This window comes from Triticum urartu, chromosome 1A (genome assembly GCF_056163025.1).
Source record: "Triticum urartu cultivar PI428250 chromosome 1A, HENAU_Tu73, whole genome shotgun sequence".
Lineage (NCBI taxonomy): Eukaryota > Viridiplantae > Streptophyta > Magnoliopsida > Poales > Poaceae > Triticum > Triticum urartu.
In genome coordinates, this window is record NC_141873.1 from 555487674 (window position 1) to 555507343 (window position 19670).

General features: G+C 47.8%; 3 protein-coding genes across 3 annotated transcripts; all 3 read right to left on the bottom strand.

Annotated features, from left to right (window-relative positions):
* Positions 1-1205: 1205 nt before the first annotated feature.
* Positions 1206-6197, bottom strand: LOC125528922 (protein DEHYDRATION-INDUCED 19). The gene is made up of 5 exons (XM_048693341.2): positions 5890-6197; positions 5615-5763; positions 2549-2626; positions 2202-2479; positions 1206-1679 (listed from the first exon to the last, which is right to left on the bottom strand). The coding sequence occupies exons 1-5, from the start codon at positions 5960-5962 to the stop codon at positions 1580-1582; spliced, it is 678 nt and encodes a 225-aa protein (XP_048549298.2). The 5' UTR covers positions 5963-6197; the 3' UTR covers positions 1206-1579.
* A 7237-nt stretch (positions 6198-13434) lies between these two features.
* Positions 13435-14486, bottom strand: LOC125538946 (uncharacterized). Its single transcript, XM_087531247.1, has 2 exons — positions 14064-14486; positions 13435-13952 (listed from the first exon to the last, which is right to left on the bottom strand). Exons 1-2 carry the CDS (start codon positions 14366-14368, stop codon positions 13580-13582), a joined length of 678 nt encoding a protein of 225 aa, XP_087387373.1. The 5' UTR covers positions 14369-14486; the 3' UTR covers positions 13435-13579.
* A 2002-nt stretch (positions 14487-16488) lies between these two features.
* LOC125528912 (protein psi1) lies at positions 16489-19252 on the bottom strand. The gene is made up of 3 exons (XM_048693332.2): positions 18891-19252; positions 18282-18796; positions 16489-17314 (listed from the first exon to the last, which is right to left on the bottom strand). Exons 1-3 carry the CDS (start codon positions 19053-19055, stop codon positions 16876-16878), a joined length of 1119 nt encoding a protein of 372 aa, XP_048549289.1. The 5' UTR covers positions 19056-19252; the 3' UTR covers positions 16489-16875.
* Positions 19253-19670: the final 418 nt, after the last annotated feature.

Consider the following 19670-nt stretch of genomic DNA (forward strand, 5'->3'; position numbering starts at 1 on the left):
TGTTGTGTTAAGCATTTCCCACTGCAACATGAGCATGAACAACTATGGTCTTGTTCGTGTGATAGACACAAGGAAGGATGATGTCGCTTCTGCTTTCACTCTGTCTCCTTGTATAGTTGTAGAGGCATGGTTGAATCTTAGCAGGTGATCTATTGATGCTTGTAGGAGTTTATTTGGATGAAGTGTAGATCTTGCATTTGACTATAGTGTTTTTTTCCAACAAAGATCGTGCATTTATTTACGCTTAACAAATATGTGACACGCATGAACAACTAACATCAAAAGCGGATTGTTTGGATTTGACAACGCCTACCTAAGCTGCAAGAGGACCGTTGGTCATGCTACTCTGAGAGAGCTATAGTTAACATTCTTCAAGTCCACATACCTAGATTTCACCAATACCTTTCTTGCTCTTTTCCCTGACGGACGGTCATTAAACGATGCACCAACTGGATCCAGCTAATCGACTTATCACCGATTAGCGACTCTTGTTATTCGCCGAGCTATGTCGTGTAGCGATTCTTGTTATTCGCCGATCATCGGTAGTCCCTGGTGTCTCATATGCCTACACTCATCATTTCAAATCCCTAGTGTGTAGCTATCACCAGTAGTTCCTTGTGCCTCAAACCCGTGGTGTGCATACATCAAACAAATAATGCACGAAATGTAAATGAATAGGTCCACTGTAAGGAAATGAGATGATGAACAATATGTTCATGCATAGCTTAGGGAAGCCTCATTTCTTATAGAAGACTCGGGTACATGGTAGTGGTGGTGACATGAAGTCACTGGTTCTTTGTTTGGTAAATAGCTAAGATTTCCTTGGTAGGTAAAAGCCTATGAGATATTATTAAAACAAAGGCTTGATTTGCTGTGCTCTTTTCTCCTTTATACAAACGAAACGATGGATTTTTCGAGCTCGTTTTGTCCTTGGGGTAGGTAAGAGCATGTGAGATCTAAAAACAAAAGATGAATTTGTTACGGACGGTTCTCCTCGGTAGGCTAGAGACAGAGAGAACTTTAAAAATAACTCAATTAAATTTCCAGGCCCGCGGCAAGTGGACGTCCGAAATGGTGCAAGCTTTCCAGGCCAGCGGCACCATGACCTGCAGCGCCCTCTTCTCCGGGTGCCTGTTGCCGGAGTCTGGTGGATGTAAACTGTAAAAACTGGAAGCATAACGTAAACTGCGGTGACACCCACACCAGAAATAAACTGCATAGCCTTCTGCTGTTGCATAGCAACATTCATTATTATTATGTAACTGGTACAACAAACCAATGCTTGTAAACAAAGAAGCAGCGGTACGGTACAGACACAACCGCGACCTGCGCAGACATCTATCACCTGCGAGATCGCGATAACTGAGATGATGGAACTCAACACAAAGACCGGCTACAAATAACTTAGGACAGACACCTCATGCCCACATCGACTCTAATGCACCTCCTTCCTTGCTGGGGAGCCAAACCCTATCTATCTTCCATGGATGTCACATTCGGCAACTTGGTCTGGGGGCACCGACCTTTCGGAGTCTGCATCAGGGCACCCGGGTAGCGGTAACATCGGCTCGCCTCTGAGTTATTGGTCTCTGAATAGGGTGGAGAGCAGCAGGTCTTGCACAAATGCTGCTCTCACGCTGGCTTGCTCCCTTTCTTCCCTTGTGAGCGACGAGTCAATACTGCCAAGCAAAAAGGAAGAGGGTGAATGAATGAATTGTAAGGTTTCCCTAAAAATTTCTAGGAAGTTGTTGCCCACAAAACCCACCCATGACTTCATTAGTAAGCAAAGTGAAGGTTTGCAGCTACACATGCTCTCTCTCAAGTCAAACCAACGCTACTTATGTACTCCTTATTTAGTGCAAGGCTGTCATCAGTTATCATCAACAGTAAGCATTTGTTTATCTAGAACTAATGGGTTCAGTTTTCATGGTCAAAATAGATTTTTCCTTGATCTGACTAAATTATGTAAAGATGTACTGCAATGAGCTCAGATTTTCATGGACAAAACAGATTTCTCGTGATCTGAATAGATTATGTAAAAAACGTACTGAAAATAAACATCACAACGATGCATTAGAGGAGCAGTTGGCATAAAGGCAGTTCCTCTGGCGACAGGTCACTAGATATATAAATAGGAGAGTAACAGGATGAAGATGGTCGGTACGAAGTCTATAATATCCACAGTATCAACAAATATTTACCTTGACCGCCATGGTCGAGCAGCTGCCTCTTTTAGCACTGGTACATCACTCTGAGCAGGAGTAGACAATTTTGATGTTTCCTCAGCATCTAATGTTGGGAAGCTAAGGCCAAATGATGACAGAAGAGGATCAGCTGAAATATTTGTGGCATTATTGTTGCTCGACCTATGTCCACCACCTCCCAGAAGCACCTGCAAATGGGCTTCACGTAGATCCCGGCTCAGCAGAGAGAGCGACTGGCTGCCTGGAACAGCAAATCTGCGCAACCTGCGGCGATTCTGCACATGGTCCAAAGTTAAAGAAGCTCATATGAGAGAGGGGAGCAGGGGATGAAGGAGGGGAGTTACCTTGAACAAGTACCCATGTTGCATGGTGATATGGTTAAGCATATCTTTAGAAACCTTTTCGGAGCAGACAGGGCAAGGCTGAAATGAGGAAGGTAAACCATATAAGAATACTGTAACAGCAAAAACATCAAGTTGCAAATTTTCATATCTACTGTTAGACACGTACAAACCAATAATAACAACAGGTCAATCAATTCTTTTCCAAGGAACAGGTGAAACTAATTGAGGTAAAAACAAAATACTTTGTCTCTACTTTTAGACTTGCACAAACCGATAAACAACAAGTCAATCTAATTTCTTTTCCAAGCAACAGGTGAAACTAATTGATTTTACCTCACATACTTATTATTCTGCATTGTTCCTAATAGATAGAATGGTCTGTACGATGTGCATTGACGGAGAGTTGTCGACATGAAAAGTGACTGCACTGGGCAGGGAAGAAGATCATGGTTCAATTACCATCACTCTATGTTCCATAATAGCCACTCCAGTTTAGGGTAAAAGGGGATGTTGACATATGAAATTGAACATCTTTCGTGAAACTGATAACTGCTATTTGCATTCAAACTAAATTACTGCTCCTCATTATTCCTACTCCGAGTCACAGTTTATCAGCGCATATTGTTATTTTATCAAGCAATCATGGCATGAGTTTATGGCAGCAAACAAATGCCAAAAGCTACCCTTTTTTTCTGTCGCCAGATTTCATGATCAATCTTTTCTACTCCAAGGACACTGATCAAGGCCATCTAAAATCATTTGCCAGGACAGAGCATTGTGCAAACCATGATATTCTAGCATAGCAAACCATATTTCTACTTCCAATTCCCAAGAGACAAGATAAAGAAAAGAAGAAGAGGACTCATTCGGTGGCCAGAGAATTATGCAAACCATGATATTCTACCATAGCAAACCATATTTCTGCTTCCAAATCCCATGAGACAAGAAAAAGAAAAGAAGAAGAGGACTCATTCGGTGGCCAGAGAATTATGCAAACCATGATATTCTAGCATAGCAAACCATATTTCTGCTTCCAAATCCCATGAGACAAGAAAAAGAAAAGAAGAAGAGGACTCATTCGGTGGCCAGAGAATTATGCAAACCATGATATTCTAGCATAGCAAACCATATTTCTGCTTCCAAATCCCATGAGACAAGAAAAAGAAAAGAAGAAGAGGACTCATTAGGTCGTCCAGATCAAAGCCCCTCTGAACAAGAGGGCTCGTTCCTTGTTCCAGGCCACTCAAAGATACCACAGAACTTCCGGAAATTTTCGAAATTTCATTTCTACTTTTAGACACGCAGAATCCGACAAACAACAGGTCAATCACTTTTCTTTTCCAAGGAACAGGTGAAATTAATTGAATTAAAAAAAACACTTGATCTATATGCAGTACATTTAAAGCTGCATAGAACCACATCCTCATTTACTTGACTCTAACAAAACAGGGGATAAGTTGAGTTCTCCTCAATTTATTTATGTTACCGATTCTTCCTGAGTAATAAACTCCCTCTTCATTGCAACAATAATAGTATGACTGTTCTTCTTTGTTGTTCCTAACAGATAGAAATAGAATGGTGTGCACAACACAGTGTGCATTGACGGAGAGTTGCCAACAAGAAGACTGAATACACAGGGCAGAGAAGAGACCATGCTTCGGTTCCCATCACTCTCCACGCTAACCAATCTAGTTTTGACTAAAATGAGATGTTGACATGTGTGATTGAACATCTTTCAAGAAACTGATAATGGTCCCTTGCGTTCCATTTAAACAATTACTCCTAATAATTCCTACTCCTAGTCAGAGTTTATCAGGCCAATGTTTTCTTCTTGTCAAGAAATTATCACATGAGTTACAGCAGCAACAAATGCCAAAAGCTCCACCTTTTTTTATCTCCAGATCCATGATAAGCGTTTTGTACTGAACAAGGCCAAAATTCCCACCCCTTCTGGATATCTAAAATCATTTGCCAGACCAGAGCATTGTGACCATGATATTCTAGCCAAGCAAGCCATATTTGTACTTCGAATTTCCAAGGTGTCAAGAGATGAAACAAAAGGACTCATTCGGTCGTCCAGGTCAATGCTTCTCTGAAAAAGAGCTCTTCTCATTCCCCAAGCCACTCAAAGCAGTACGAACTCCATCTCTGAATCTCTAGTAATGGTTCGCCAAAAAAAAAATCTCTAGTAACAGGTGAAACTAATTGAGGTAAAAAATAATACTTGGTCTCCACTTTTAGACAGGCACAAACTGATAAACATGTCAAACTGGCATCTTCTCCGAGCAACAGGTGAAACTGGTTGATATCAAAAATAATACTTGGTTTATCTACTGATTTTACCAACAGGGTAAGTTGCGCTCTCTTCAATTAATTAATTTTATCTCACATATGAATGTTCTTCCGCGTTTTTCCTAACAGAAAGGATCATAGAATAGTCTACACGGCATGCATTGATGGAGAGTTGCTGACATGAAAAGTGACTACACTGGGCAGGGAAGAACATCATGGCTCAATTCTCATCACTCTATGTTCCATGATAGCCGCTCTTGTTTTGACTAAAAAAGAGATGTTGACATATGAGACTGAACATCTTTCACTGTTGCTTGTGTCCAAACTAAAGTATTGATCCCCACAATTCCTACACCTAGTCGCGGTTTATCAGCATATATAGTTGTTTTTTCAAGCAATCATGGCATGAGTTTACAGCAACAAACAAACGCCTAAAGCTACACTTTTTTTCCATCTCCAAATTGTATGATCAACCTTTTCTACTCCAAGAACACTGACCAAGGCCAACAATCCTGCCCTTGTGCACGTCTAGAATCATTTGCCATCTAGAATCATTATGCTTCTTCTTCCAAATCGCAAGAGACAAGAGATAAGAAGAAGGGGAGGAGGACTCGTTGGGTCTTCCAGGTCAACGCCCCTCTGAACAAGAGGGCTCTCGTTCTTGTTCCAGGCCACCCACTCAAAGGTATACTAGGGACTCCATGGATCTCTTCTCTAGATAATACACAATCCAAGCAGGAGGAGGAGGAGGAGGAGGTTAATCGGGGGACTGACCGCGGCGTGGGGCTCGAAGGGGTGGTCCTCCTCGAGGTGGGCGACGAGGGAGGCGACGTCGTGGTCCTCGTAGCAGTAGGGGCAGGCGAAGTCGGGCCTGCCCGCGTTCTCGTCGCCGTCCATGTCCAGCTCGTCCATCCCCGCCCGATCTGCGCCCGCACGCAAGAACCGGCAAATCAAATCAAACAATCAATCAATCAGCCACGAAACCCGCCGCAGAGCGAATCGATCCAATCGATCGATCCCGCGAGGGAGGGAGGGAAGGACGGACGTACCGGCGTGGCCGAGCTGCGCGGCGTAGAACCGCTTGGCGGCGGCCAGGCGCGAGATCCAGTGCTCCGAGTCCATTCCGGCGGCGTAGATAGATAGGTAGGCACGGCCGCTCGTCCCTCCTCCGCCTCCTGCCCTCTCCTCTGGATGGATGGAGCTTGTCGGATTCTCCCAGACGATGAGAGGGGAGAGGAGGGGAGCCGGGAGCTTCTCTCTGGGTGGCTCGGTCGCTGTCCGCCTTATCGGGACGGGAGGGGAGGTGGGGGAATGAGATGTGTAGGGGACAGACAGAGAGACGGGGGAGGGGAGGAGGAGTGAGGGATGGAGCTTTTATTATTCGCCACCGAGGCCGGACCGGGTCGCCGTCCCCCACCGCGTCATCGGCGTCGTCGTCGTCGTCGTTTACCCTCGGCGCAGCGCCGTTAAAAAAGATTATTATGGCGCGGGTGGACGGGCGACTTGGCATGCAGGCAGGTGGCTGGCGACGCCCACGGTCCACGTCCACCCATGAGCTCCGGCCCCGTGCCGTGCCCCCGCAAACCGTCATACGCGCGGCGTGACACTGACGACACTCTCTCCGCCTGCGCCCGAGCGGCCAACGGTCGCGGGAGACGGCGACGGGGTCCCATTCCATCCATGCGGGTTGCGTGCGGTGCGGGCCGGGTGGCCGTGGGAGGGCGGCGAGCTGCGGCTCGTCGGCAGCGGAGGCGGTTGCATCGGCCGGGGCGACGGTGTCCGCTGAGATTTCACTCTTCGCTCAAAATTACAGTACACCCAGGTATTTTCCCTCCAAAAAATACAAATCCATTTCAAACATAAGCACACATGATGTCGTATTTTTCAGCTTATAACATTGTGATACGAACAAAAAACTTCCCCGCAAAATAATATGTACAACAAAAAGGTTTGAATGGTGTAATGGTACAAAAAAAACATATAATTCACACAATTTTCACTTTCTCATTTTTTATGAAATTTATGGAAATATGAATGGTGTAGTTGAAAGTTGTGTGAAATATATGTTAGAGTTTCTATGTTAAATACTAGAGCATGAAAAAATTGAAACTTGTGTCAGTATTGCTATTTTTATAAACAATATAAAGTGCCTAAAATAATTTTAAAAAGTCAAAATAAAAATATGAGTGTGACAGTTGAAGATCCGTATCTCAATTTTGACACCGCGGTGCCCCAATATTTTTGTTGGGGCGAGCGAGGGCGGGGAAGATGATGACAAGCGGGTGCAGACTGTGTTGGGGGTTGGCGTATCAACACTGCTATCTGTCCTGACGACGGGGAGTAGCAGTGCGCATGTTAGAAAGGATGAGCATACACACGTGCGTGAGAGGAGGACGGAGGAACGGACTTGGAGCAATGGCGGCGCACGCTATAGTGATCAAACATATGCTGGGATCCGGGAGATGGGATCGAGGTAGGGTAACGGTAACTGTTTGAGGGAGAAAACCGAGACTAAAGTGGTCTGTTTGTACGGGAAAGTCAGGAGCGGGGGGGACGGCATATGTACATGATGGAGGACGACGCATTTTGTTCGCAGGAAAGGGAACCTTGCTTATTTTTTAGATAGTATAGATATAGAAGATAGTAGAGATAGAGACTTTATAGTTGTCCGTGGGTTGCAACAGATATACATATTCTACTACGTTGACAGATTTCTACTACAATGACAGGTGATTTACGTGTCCATATTGTTGTAATTGTGCTTATCAGAATCTACCCGTGATTTACCTACCTAAAGAAATTTTCATGAGAACTGATGAAAAAAACAAAGAAGAGAAAAAAAATCAAAACAAAGAGAGGAGGAAACGTACATAAGGCTGAACGAAAGAGGAGGTGGACGACAGAATATTACATTCTTTTTAGGTAGGAGAGATGTAGATATACAAGATAGAGAATTATGTATGTTAGCTTTGTCCTAAGTAAAAAATCAATAATAAAGTCAAAATATCTGCATAGGGTTTTCTAATGCTCGAGCCTCTCGTTTCTCTCTCCCCTAACCCTAGGTGGTCAGGGGAAACTCCCCATTTCAGACTTTATATGCGAGCCCGTGGATTCATCTCCCGGCTACTTGCCGCTCTGGCGGCCGACGGCCGGGAGGGGAATCCCGGTGCCTCCGCTCCAGCTAGTAGTTTAGGTTAGGTTTTTTAGTCCTTACGGGTGCGGCGCTCTAGCGAATGGCGGCGTTTCTTCTTTGAGTTTGTCTTCCCAGCTCCAATCCTCCATGTGAACATAATTGCGGAGCTCCAGCATAAATTCATGTCGTCTCCTTTGGGACAGTAAGGTTATTACTTATCGTCATATGGCAAGATTTTCGTGTCAGGTGCTTCAGAGCATGCAATGGTTCAACTGGAATGATTGCACTCCAGGACGCTGGCCCTTGGGACGCGTGCATGAAAGACAAGGCCAAGCTTGCTCCAGTAGCGGAGCAGCGACAGTGAGGCGTCGGTGGCTTGTTTTGACAGCCATAGTGGTCTTTCTATATCTGATCCTTCTCGAAAAAAAATGGTCCATGTTTTTTTAACTTAAAAACTGTCCCATGTTAGTTTGACCAAAGTCATGAAAAAGAGTATAAACATTTATAATAACAAGTAGTATATCAAAATATATTCATTGATGTCTAATGATATTGATTTGGTATCGTATATATTAACATTTTTTCTATAACTTGATTAAAGTTTGATTCGAGACAAAGCTAATATGAGGAGAAGAATAAAAACAAAGACGGTGTATGTTTTTCTTTCTCTTCTTTAAGATCACACAAGCGCTTATATACACGTGCATACACTCACCTCACCCTTATGAAGGCACATAGGCACACCCTATCCCTGTGAGCACCTCCGAAAAACTGAGCCGGTATATCATCTTAAGATTTACGAAATCACCGTAGGCGTTTCATCGTCGACGAAAACGTCTCCTTCCACTAAATGCGCATCGCCGAAAATCCTGAAATAAATGCAAGCATCAGGATTCAAACCCTCGTGAGCTGAGAATATCACAGTCTTTTTGATCATTCAACCACAGATTGGTTCGTTAAGACCTTGATTACTCGAAAGGGACTGTCTAAGACTCAGTCGACTGAGACTTTGTGAAGTCTCAGTCGGCTGATGTCATCTAGGGACATTAGGCCTGTTCCTTAGCTCGTCATCTGCTGGACTATATTCGGCTTAGGTTCTGGGCTTTCTTTTTCTGTTTGTTTGTTTTTTATTTTGGGCCGGGCTCTTTACCGTGTTTGTGTATTTGGGCAGCCTGTTTATTTGTTTTCTTTGACACAGCAAAAAACGTACTCAACAAAAAAAAGAATAGGCCCAGGCGATATGCGTGCTCGATCTTTGTACTAAGAAGAACTCAACTCGTTGTATGTGTCTGTGTGCTTGTTTGTTTGCTTGGGAAAAAAATAAGAAAAAGCATCAACTATGCATATATTTGCTGGTTTGCTGGAAAATTTCCGCAGCTTTATAAAATTTGTGTGATTATGTTAATTCCCATCAGCTATACCAGTGTTTACAAACAAAAAATCAAAAATAAAACAGCTGCTATGATTTTTGACAAAAAAAGAATTACTATTATTGATTATAACTGATAGTAATTCAGGATATCATGCCCTGGCACACAATTTGCTAGCGACACCACTCTGAGACTGGACAGATGCACATTTGAAAAATCAAAATCTGAACAAAAATATATAATCGGAACAGATGCCCATCAGCTACTAGTTACGATGTCTGAACAAATTAAAATCTCTGTCAACTTGTTTTTACAGACTTTAAAATATACAAAAAAAAGAATTCTTATAGAGTTTGAGAATATGTTGCCCATCAGATAAAAAAAGTCTATATATATATATATATATATATATATATATATATATATATATATTCTAACTTTCAGATGTAAACAAGGGGACTGGACAAGAAAAATAAATGGAAAAACTTTGGCTACTTCGTTAGTTTCATCGACAGTTTAGACAAACACACAAAAATAAGTGGGACTTTATAACTGATTTAAGTAACAAAACAAAAAAGGAAATGAAAAAAACAAGATACTATAACTTTTATGTAACATAATAAAAACTACAATGAAAATGGTCCCTCCACACTCTTGGTAAAAAAAACTTGCAGTTGCCCTCCTCTCCTACCGCCCTTCAACAAAACAAATGTGAGTTGCAGTCAGATAACTAGACATGCAACTGCAGTAGGTGGTGACACTGCAGTTGCGTGCCTAGTATCAGACATGCAACTACCCCTTCCTCTCTCGCCATCCTCTGACATAATAGAAGGTCATTTGCAGTCCGAAGGGTGGCCCTGCAGTTGCAGTCGAGGATGCCACTTGCAATTGCATGCCTAGTGTCAAACATGCAACTCCCCCTCTCCCTCCGTTGCACTCCAACAAAACAAATGTCAGTTGCAGTCGGGTGGTGGCACATGCAATTATAGTTGGGGCGACGCTTGAAGTTGTGTGCCTAGTGTTAGACATGCAACTACCCTCCCCTCTCCCGCCGCCCTCCGAAAAAACAAAGGTCAGTTACGGTCGGATGAGTGCACATGCAATTGCGTTCAGGGGGGGTCACACTTGAAGTTGCATGCCTAGTGTGAGACATGCAACGACCCCTTCTACAACCTCCCACCGACGAACAAAAGGTCAACTGCAACCAATAGGTAGACATGCAATTGTAGTTGCATGTACAGTGTCAGACATGCAACTACCCCATCCCTCTCTTACCATCCCGTGACATAACAAGTTGTTAGTTGCACACAAGTGGGTGGACATGCAATTACAGTTGAGGACGACACTTGTAGTTGCATTCCTAGTGTCAAACATGCAACTACCCCCCTCCCGTCGTCGCCTCTGAAAAAACAAATGTCAGTTGTAGTCGGGTGGGTGCACATGCAATTGCAGTTTGGGGTGACACTTGCAATTGCATGCCTAGTGTTAGACATGCAACTCCCTTCCCCTTCTCTAACAAAATAAAGGTCAGTTGCAGTCAGAGGGGTGCACATGCAATTGCAGGCGGGGGCGACACTTACAATTGCGTGCCTAGTGTCATACATGCAACCGCCTCCTCTCCCACTGCCCACCGACAAAACAAAAGGTCAGTTACAGTTGGTAGACATGTACTTGCAATCGGGAGAAAAACACCACTACCCCCCCTACAAAACACTACTGAGTTGCAGTCATGTTGAAGACATATGGTTGCAGTCGGTGCCGACACTTGCAGTTGCGTGCCTAGTTGCAGACATGCAACTACCCCTACTTCCCCTCCTCCCACAAAACACCATAGAGCCAAATGCGGTGGGATAAAAGAAAATGAAAAATAAAAGCGCCATCGTTGAGCCACTACCTCCCCCTAGAGCCACATTGGGGTTATTGCACTCTCTCTCTCTCTCTTTCGTTGAGCCACTACCCCCTAGAGCCACATGGGGGTTATTGCACGCGCGCGCCCACACACACACACATGCACACGCGCGCTCACACACACGCACACACGCACATGCACACTTGGGGGTTGTTGCATGGTGATGAACATGCAACTGGTCGGGAGTAGTTGGGTGCCAAGGGTGGACATGCAACGGGCCACCTCCTATGGCAGTTGTGTGTCAATGGTGGACATGCAACTGAAGAAGAAGGGAAATTCCCACGTGCGCGGCGGGGTGGGGGGTCGTCTTGGGATACTATTCTTGTGTGGTGGGAGATAAAAACAAAAGAAATGAAAAACAAAAAAAATAAAAACAAAAGAAATGAAAAACACCGTCATTGGGTCGTCCCCTAGCGGCACGCGCGTACACACACAACACACACAGCTGGGACAATTGCATGTCGAGGATGAAGATGCAACTGCCACCGCTAGGGGGGATTTCGTGTCTAGGGTGGACATGCAACTAGAGAAAAAAAGAACACCCCTCTCCCGAAGATTGTCTTGGAATATTATTCCCGTGCAGTGGGAGAAAAACAAAACAAAAAAGGAAGAGAAATGAAAAACGCAACTGCTAAATGTCTAACTAGTGCCTCCTAAGGTCGCCTCACATGTTGATCCTAAAAAGGCCGCAACACATATAGCTGTGCATTGAACGTGTTGTGTATAGTTGCAACTTGTGCAATTAGGCATGAGAGTCAGATATGCCACATGTAGGAAAAAACAAATAGTTAGAAGAAGTTTCATTTCTACCAGCATAGTGTTCCTTATGTTAGGGCGCGCGGCAAGTTAGTAGAAGTTTTTTTAGAAACAAAAATAAAATTTTATAAAACATCGCCAACCCTACCTTTAGTTGCATTCTGACTCTTCCTCGACGCCAACAACCAATTTGTGAAAACAACTTTAGCCAACAAAAAAAGTACATGCAACTTTTTATTGCGGGAAAAACATCCATCTATTCATCAAAACATCATGGCGATACAAAAAGAAAATTGGAGTAAGAAAAATTGCATCCATGCATGTAGACCACCTAACAACAACCATAAGCACCAGAACGAGTCAATGGTGGGCCCCATCATTGTCCCTCCCTCACCGGAGTAGAACTTTAGTCTACTAACAAGTACAACCGCGAAAAAAAAGCAAATAAAAGAACAAACATAGAGTATTGTTTATTCTTATTTACATTTTGAAAAACAATTTATAATAAACGAGTAAGCCAAAAAGAAGTAGTATAACTGCAAAAAGGAAAGGAAAATGAGCATGTATAAAATTACTCGTATGGATAAATTACTTAAAATAAAAAAAACAAGATGACAAGTTTGATACTCTAATATGGTTAGTTGCACCAAAAATTATGTGCAGTTTAAATGTATGAAAACTATATTGTAAAACAAATAACAGAAAAGAGGTCACCAAAAGAAAAGCAACATCAAGACGCCCTTTGAATTTCCCCTCCTAAGCCTAGGGTGTTTTTTTTTGTTGTTGCAAAAATAGAGTGTTTAATTTACAACACATAATTATTTTTAATAAGAAACTTGACACAAACAAGGCCGAAACCTTGCCCCATGCTAGCCCCGACAAAGAAGAACAAAAGGACAGGGCCCAGCCCAAAAACAAATAGAAGAAACAAAACAAATGGGCTGGTAGTGCAGTTGCACGAATCTTGAAGCATCCAACGATCCAACGGACAAGGCGTTGACTGAGACTTCGAAGTCTCAGTCGACTGAGATTTAGCATCTCAGTCGAGTGTGACTATGACGGTATATGTTGAGAGATGACTTTGATATCAGGGTGCGAGTGTGACTATGACGTGCTGATTACTCGAAAGATGTCGACGTTGATATCATGGTGTGACTATGACGTGTTGATTGCTCAAATAAAAAATATCGCGACGTGACCGGCCGGGTAGGAGGACCTTGGCGCGAGCACACCGTGCACACGGACGGACGGGGTGGGCGTGCGCTGACGCGGCTCCCGGACTGCCGGATGGAGGCGCGTGCGTGACCGATCGGCGTCGTCGGCTCGGGTCTGGCTTCTTCTGGGGCAAACACTCGATGCATCACATCTTCAAATTGACCAGCTCTTCCACCAAAACGAATCCGCATACGGAGTCCGGCTCACAAGATTTTACACGCCTTCTTTCAAACTTCGAAGCATACTGTACATGACAACGCACTCCACTCCTACTCCCCACAGCGAGACGACGCAAGCCCTCGCAGATGCCGCAACATCGTCTCCGATCGATCTGTCCGCCGCCGGGATCGAGCTTATTAGCTGCCGTCGAACCTCACCCTGAGGTCGCCCCTCCTGGACGGCTTCCTGGGGACGGGCATGCCCTCGCCGCGGACCACCACCTCGTGCCCCGGGCGGACCGCCGACCTGCTGACCGGCACCGTGAGGCCGCGCCCGTCGAGCGCCGTCAGGTGCACGGCGCGCCCGGCCAGGGGCGCCCTGCACGTCGCCACGAGGTCGTCGCCGTCCCGGGCGAACACCGGGTGCGGCTTCTCGTCGACGACGAACACCACGTCCGCCGGGACCGTGTTGGGCCGCTCGTTCCCCCGCTCCGGGAAGGTGATCCTCGTGCCCTTCTTCCACCCCGGCTTCACCTCGATCGTCACGATCTCCTCCGCCGGAACCGTTCCCCTGCGCGCAGTGCGGTCACCGCGTCCGGGCGGCATGGCAATGGCGTTCAGCAAGAAGGATCTACATGCAGTGCAGGGGTCTGAAGCAGGGCTATGGAGGGGAGGCACTCACCCGCTGCCGCTGGCCTCGGCGTCGGCGACTAGCCTGGTGATCTTCATTCTCCTGGTCGTCCCCGCGTAGAGCTGTTCCAGGGTGCACGGCAGCTTGTGCTCTATCGGCGCCGCCTTCACCGGCCTCCCGCCGCCGAGCACCGAGCCGAGTGCCGACGGGCTGGACCTGGGCGAGCCAAAGACGTCGTCGTCCTCGAATCCGGCGGAGTCGAGCAGATCGAAGAAATCGTCCCCGAATAACGACATGCCGCCGCCTGCCCCTGGTTGCCGCGCCGCCCTCCCACCGTGCCGCCGACCGCGCTGCATGTGTCCCGGCGGAGCCGGATTGTTCTCCCGTCGAGGACAAAGAGCTGGAGTGGAGGAAAGAGTGAGAGCTGAGAAGCAAGCTGGGCTACTGGCACTCTCTCTGCATCGGCGCTCTTATCATTCCCGCCCGCCGCTCATCTCGCCGTCGTCGTTTATCCTCTCTCGCCGGCATGCGTGACACGTTGCGGCACATGTCCGGCGCGTGGACGCATGCATGCATGGGATAGGAGTACGTTGGCTCGCTTCTTTTTCTGGTTCGGCGGTTCGGCGGCACGAGTTTGTCCGGCATTGGCAGCCATGTGCGGCATGGCGTGTTTGTGTTCGTTGAGAGTACGGGTCCACAGTGCCCGTCACCTCTGATTTGTCCGCAGCCCTTCCCTCATCTTATCTTAAATTCATTCAAATTTTTTTGACAATGATATGCGCCGGTCGGCCGGCCAAGGCTTCCGCCGGGTCAATGCAGAGCCGTTCGATTCGTATGTGCCTAACCGTCTGATATAGAGGCTTCGTCTTCCCGCGACCGCCCCGCTCGCTCTCTCGGCCTTGCTCCTCCTCGGTCGCCCGCACCTGCCGGCCATGGGCTATCGGCGCACGCGCGCTCGTGGGCCGCCCGCGCTCCTCCCCGTGCACCCTAGGCCGCCGGTTCCAGCATCCAGAGAGCCGGTTCCAGCAAAACGTGCAGCTCGGTTCGAAGCTCTCCGCTGACTGGTTGCAGCTTCTACACCGATAGGTCACACGTCGTCGCCCTTTGTAGCTAGCGGGTGTCGCAGTTGCAGCTCTCGCCATCGCCGGTTGAAGCTCTTGCCATGAACGGTTCCACCCGTGCCTCTTCATGGTTGCAACAAAAACGCTTGTCAGCTCCACTCCAGCGTGCGGTCGATTGTAGCTGCTCCACTAGCAGGTTTGCAACACTCCCGATTGTGGTAGTAGCATTTTGGAATTGCGGTTGCAACTGCCATGCCCCAGGTTGCAAGTAACACCATGTCCGCCTTTGCATGCTGGGAAACAAGTGGCAGCCGAGCTTGCCCCATGGCGAGCGGCGCCCTTTGAGCTTTGACGCATCAGCGGGGGTTCACCATGTGTGCGGCATCCCTCGCCCCTTCGCTGCTCTCATGGTGCGGCTAGCGGTGGCGTGAGAGATGTGGTGCCGACTTTGGAGGAGAAAAAGAAAACAAGTAAATGGAGAGGGACGAGAACAGATAATGGGGTCCTCCTCGCCAGCCATGATGGTGCGGTGAGTGTAACGGGAAGGGTTTAGAAGCAGAGCAAAATGTGAAGAGAAACGGAGCAATCGAGAGTGGTGGGGTTTATGTGTAGTTGAGGTGGGTCAGCATGACTGATCCGACATAGATGCCGTGTCCGAACCTTCGTATATTCACCCACATGAGCTAAGGTTATGTCCAGGTGTCGTATAGCCGAACATTTTCAGTTTAGTTAGATTTCAGTCAGCTGACTTTTTAAGTTCGGGTCAGTTGATTTTTGAATCATGGAAGGAGAAGGAAGGACCTAGCCGGAGAGAAAAAATGGGTTCGCCGTCATCACCCCATTATCTATCTTAGGGTTCATGATGGGGATGGTAGTTGCCGGCGGTGGCGGGGCGGTGGCCGAAGAAAAAGCTTGGGGTGGGGGAAGGAGGGGCTAGAAGGATAGCCAGGATGGCGGAAGACCGGCGGTGGGGGTGGTTTAGGGGAGGGCGGGGCGGCGAGGCGGTCCCGGAAGCGCCGCTGACCGCGGGAAGCGGCAGCAGGCGGCGTGCAGGAGGAAGAAGAACACCCAAGTCGAGCTGTTTCTTTGGGGAAAACTGTTGGGAGGACGAAGACACAATCTAAGCCGTTCGTTTTCTATCCAACGCTTCAAATTTTATCCAGGCCAAATCGACTGATTCAAAACAAGATTCAGTCGACTGGCTCCTAGCCATTCCCGAACGTTTTTGCTAGGTAGGAGCCATTCCCGAACGTTTTTGCTAGGTTGAGTTTAGTTTTTAACCCGGACAGCATGCGGACTGACAAAAGAGGCGAGAGAAGGGGGTCTTCACTGTAGAGCCAGGCATGCATATACAGTATAGTTGAATTACACCGAGTAACCTTCTCGTCCAGTACCACACCAGTTTATTTCAGAAGGAAAAGAAAATCAGAAGCTGACTAAATAATCTTCCACACCCAAATCAAGATTTTACAGGCAAAGTAATAACAACAACAGCCGGCAATGCACAGTTTGTACACCCAGTTTTTTGGACTATGAAACCACTTTATTGCCTCTACCGCATCACTAATCCATACAAACGCCAGGAACAACAAAAAATAAGCCATCCAGCAGACGAACTTCGATCTCCAAAAGCTTACAAGAAATGCACTTCCAAGATTTACCTATCTATGCACTTCCAAGTCCACATCGTATACACTTTCTCATCTAATCCACAGGGCCAACTCGGTCATCGCCGATGCTCCAAAAGCAGGCAGCATCTCACATCCCCCTGCGTTCAGTTCAACAACACACACAGACCTGCTCTACTGCCCCAGGAGCCTCTTGACGCCGGACTTCTGGTCGGCGGTGAGCCTGGCGGGGAACTTGATGTCGAACTTGACCCGCAGGTTGCCCTTCCTGGATGGGTCCTTGGGAAGCGGCATGCCCTCGCCGCGCACCACCTCCTCGTACCCCGGGTGGATCACCGAGCTGATGGGCACCGTCAGGCTGCGCCCATCCAGCGTCGTCAGGTGCACCGTGTAGCCTGTCAGGGCTTCCGCCAGCGGTATCTTCTGCGTCGCCACCAGGTCGTTGCCGTCCCGGGTGTACACCGCGTGCGGCTTCTCGTCGATGATGAAGACGAGGTCCGCCGCAATCGTGTGGGGCTGCTCGTTGCCCTTCTCCGGGAAGGTGATCTTCGTGCCCTTCTTCCACCCCGGCTTCACGTCGATCGTCAGAATCTCCTCCACCGGAATCGTCTTCCTGCACACAGATGGGGGAAGGGTAGGGTTAGTATCTATGTAAGCAGACAAAATCAGTGTCTTCTTCCTCTGAAAGCATGCACCCAAAACTGATACTAAATAATTCAGAAAGACTGGACATGTCAAAAACATACTATGATTGACCTGTTACATGGAACGAAAAAGGGCATTACACTGATATAAATTGAAGTCTGAACCAAGCAAATCTCAGACATCATTTTCCAAACACAAGGAATTGGCTGCAGGGGCTTCACTGAAATGCCTACTAAAGAATATTTCTCAAGTTTAACATAGTCCTACTTCGCTCCTGAATCTTGTTCAGCAACAACAAAATCATTTGCGTCTCTTGTTCATTCAGAACACATTTACTCGACGATGAGTCTGAATGCTAAATAATTCAGAATGAATGAACATGCTAAAAACTTAAATTGGCTCAAAGAATTCCTAAGAACTGCCCATTTTAAAGAGCACACGGGTGAACTTTTAGATGGAACCGAAAAGGACATTGCTCTGCTAACAATTTGTAATTTTAATAAACCAGGAACAGTGGATCTGAACCAAGCAGATCTCAGGCATCATTTCCTGAAGACAAAAGATTGGCTGCAAGCGGTTCATTGCAGTGTCTACTAAAACAAATCAGGCAGACCCAAGTGGTCAACTGCACATTTCTCAGGCTTATTATTAATCTTCTCAACACATGTATGCCTCACACCGACACTAAATAATTCTGAATGACCGAGCACGCTAAAGTCTAAATGCTGGCTTAATAATCCCTAAGAACTGTCCAAATCAATACTACAGCTGAAATGTTTGTTAGAAGGAACCCAAAAAGGGCATCGCAATTCTCAGGTTCAATCTGGGCCAACTGAGACAACCTCCAATCTTAATCTAGGAATCTTAATCAGCAATAACAAACGAACATATTATGCATGAAGCAGAGGGAGGAAAGTGAAGGAGAGGGCGCTCACCCGCTGGCATCGGCGATCTCCCTGGAGATCTTCATCTTCTTGGTGGTCCCCTTGTAGAGCTCCTCGAGGGAGCAGGGCAGCTTCCTCTCGATGGGCGCCGCCTTGACCGGCGCGCCGCCGCCGCCGCTGCCGAACATCCCGGGGTATCCTTGGCCGCCCCCGCCGCCGAAGGTCTGGGTGAAGGTATGGTGGTCGCCGCCGCCGAACATGGACGGCGAGAACCGGATGCCGCCGGACGGCATGCCGTGGCCTCCTCCCCCCATTCCCCCCATGCCGCCGCCCATGCCCCCCATGCCGCCGAAGGGGCTGGAGGAGCCGAAGAACTCGGCGAAGATGTCCTCGGCGTTGCGCGGGTTGAAGCGGAACGCCGTGGGCCCGTCGGCGCCCGTGGAGAAGAAGGTGGCGCCCCCCGGCCCGCCCGCGCCGCCGCCGGCCCCCGGCGGCGGCACCTGGCCCTTGAGCCCCTCCTCGCCGTACTGGTCGTAGACCGCGCGCTTCTGCGAGTCGCTCAGCACCTGCGCGCAGGCACCGTGAGCATTGCCGCGGCGAGATGGATCGACGGACGGACGGAATCTAGAAAATCAAATCTTGAAGGAATGGGTTGGTTACCTCGTATGCCTCGGAGATCTGCTTGAACTTGCTCTCGGCCTCCTTCTTGCTGGTGGGGTTCTTGTCGGGGTGCCACTTCATGGCGAGCTTGCGGTAGGCCTTCTTGAGGTCGTCGTCGCTCGCCGCCTTGTCCACCCCCAGGATCTTGTAGTAGTCCAGCCCCATGCCCGCCGCCCTTCCTTCCTTCCTTTCTTGGATGAGTTCTCTCCTCCTCTCTCGTCCGTCGATCGAGATCGCTCGCGTCGCGTGGGAATCTGCTCTGGTGTTGGTCTGGAGAGCGGTGGAGGTCGGGAGGAGGGAGAGAAAAGGGGGAGGGGAGAAGCGTCTGGAGAAGGAAGGGTGTAGGTGGGATTGGAAAGAGGGGAGGGGATGGGTGTGGAAGGTTCCAGAAGCTGCGCGAGGGCGCGCGGGCTCTCCCGACCGGCCGCCACGGGGAGACGGGACGGGCTCTCGCCTGCGCTCCCCTGGTCGTCGTGGGCCGGAAGTAATCGCTGCAAAGAGACGGCCCGTTAATCAGGACCTCGCTCCTCCGTGCTCGGCCCAGTATGCGTTCGCAGGCGACCAAGCGCGTGGCTCGCTGTGGCTTCATCTCACACACACAAAACGAATTGTCTCAAAAAAAAATATATCTCACACACACAAAAAAAAAATCTCACACACAAAAAATACTTTTTTCGGCGGTAAATAACTATATAATATCTTGATGCACGGCTCTTTGTGCCCTGTTCGGATTCCCGTTTTACCTTCTTCAAATACACTTGTAAATAATATACGTCTCGG

Coding starts and splice junctions, on each gene's coding strand:
- LOC125528912 (XM_048693332.2), bottom strand. CDS start 19,055: ATGGGGCTGGACTACTACAAGATCCTGGGGGTGGACAAGGCGGCGAGC. Junction 18,797..18,890: donor AGATCTCCGAGGCATACGAG/GTAACCAACCCA, acceptor GCCTGCGCGCAG/GTGCTGAGCGACTCGCAGAA. Junction 17,315..18,281: donor GAGATCGCCGATGCCAGCGG/GTGAGCGCCCTC, acceptor ATCTGTGTGCAG/GAAGACGATTCCGGTGGAGG.
- LOC125528922 (XM_048693341.2), bottom strand. CDS start 5,962: ATGGACTCGGAGCACTGGATCTCGCGCCTGGCCGCCGCCAAGCGGTTC. Junction 2,627..5,614: donor CCTTCGAGCCCCACGCCGCG/GTCAGTCCCCCG, acceptor TCCTCATTTCAG/CCTTGCCCTGTCTGCTCCGA. Junction 1,680..2,201: donor GCTCGACCATGGCGGTCAAG/GTAAATATTTGT, acceptor TTTGCTTGGCAG/TATTGACTCGTCGCTCACAA.
- LOC125538946 (XM_087531247.1), bottom strand. CDS start 14,368: ATGCAGCGCGGTCGGCGGCACGGTGGGAGGGCGGCGCGGCAACCAGGG. Junction 13,953..14,063: donor GCCGAGGCCAGCGGCAGCGG/GTGAGTGCCTCC, acceptor CACTGCGCGCAG/GGGAACGGTTCCGGCGGAGG.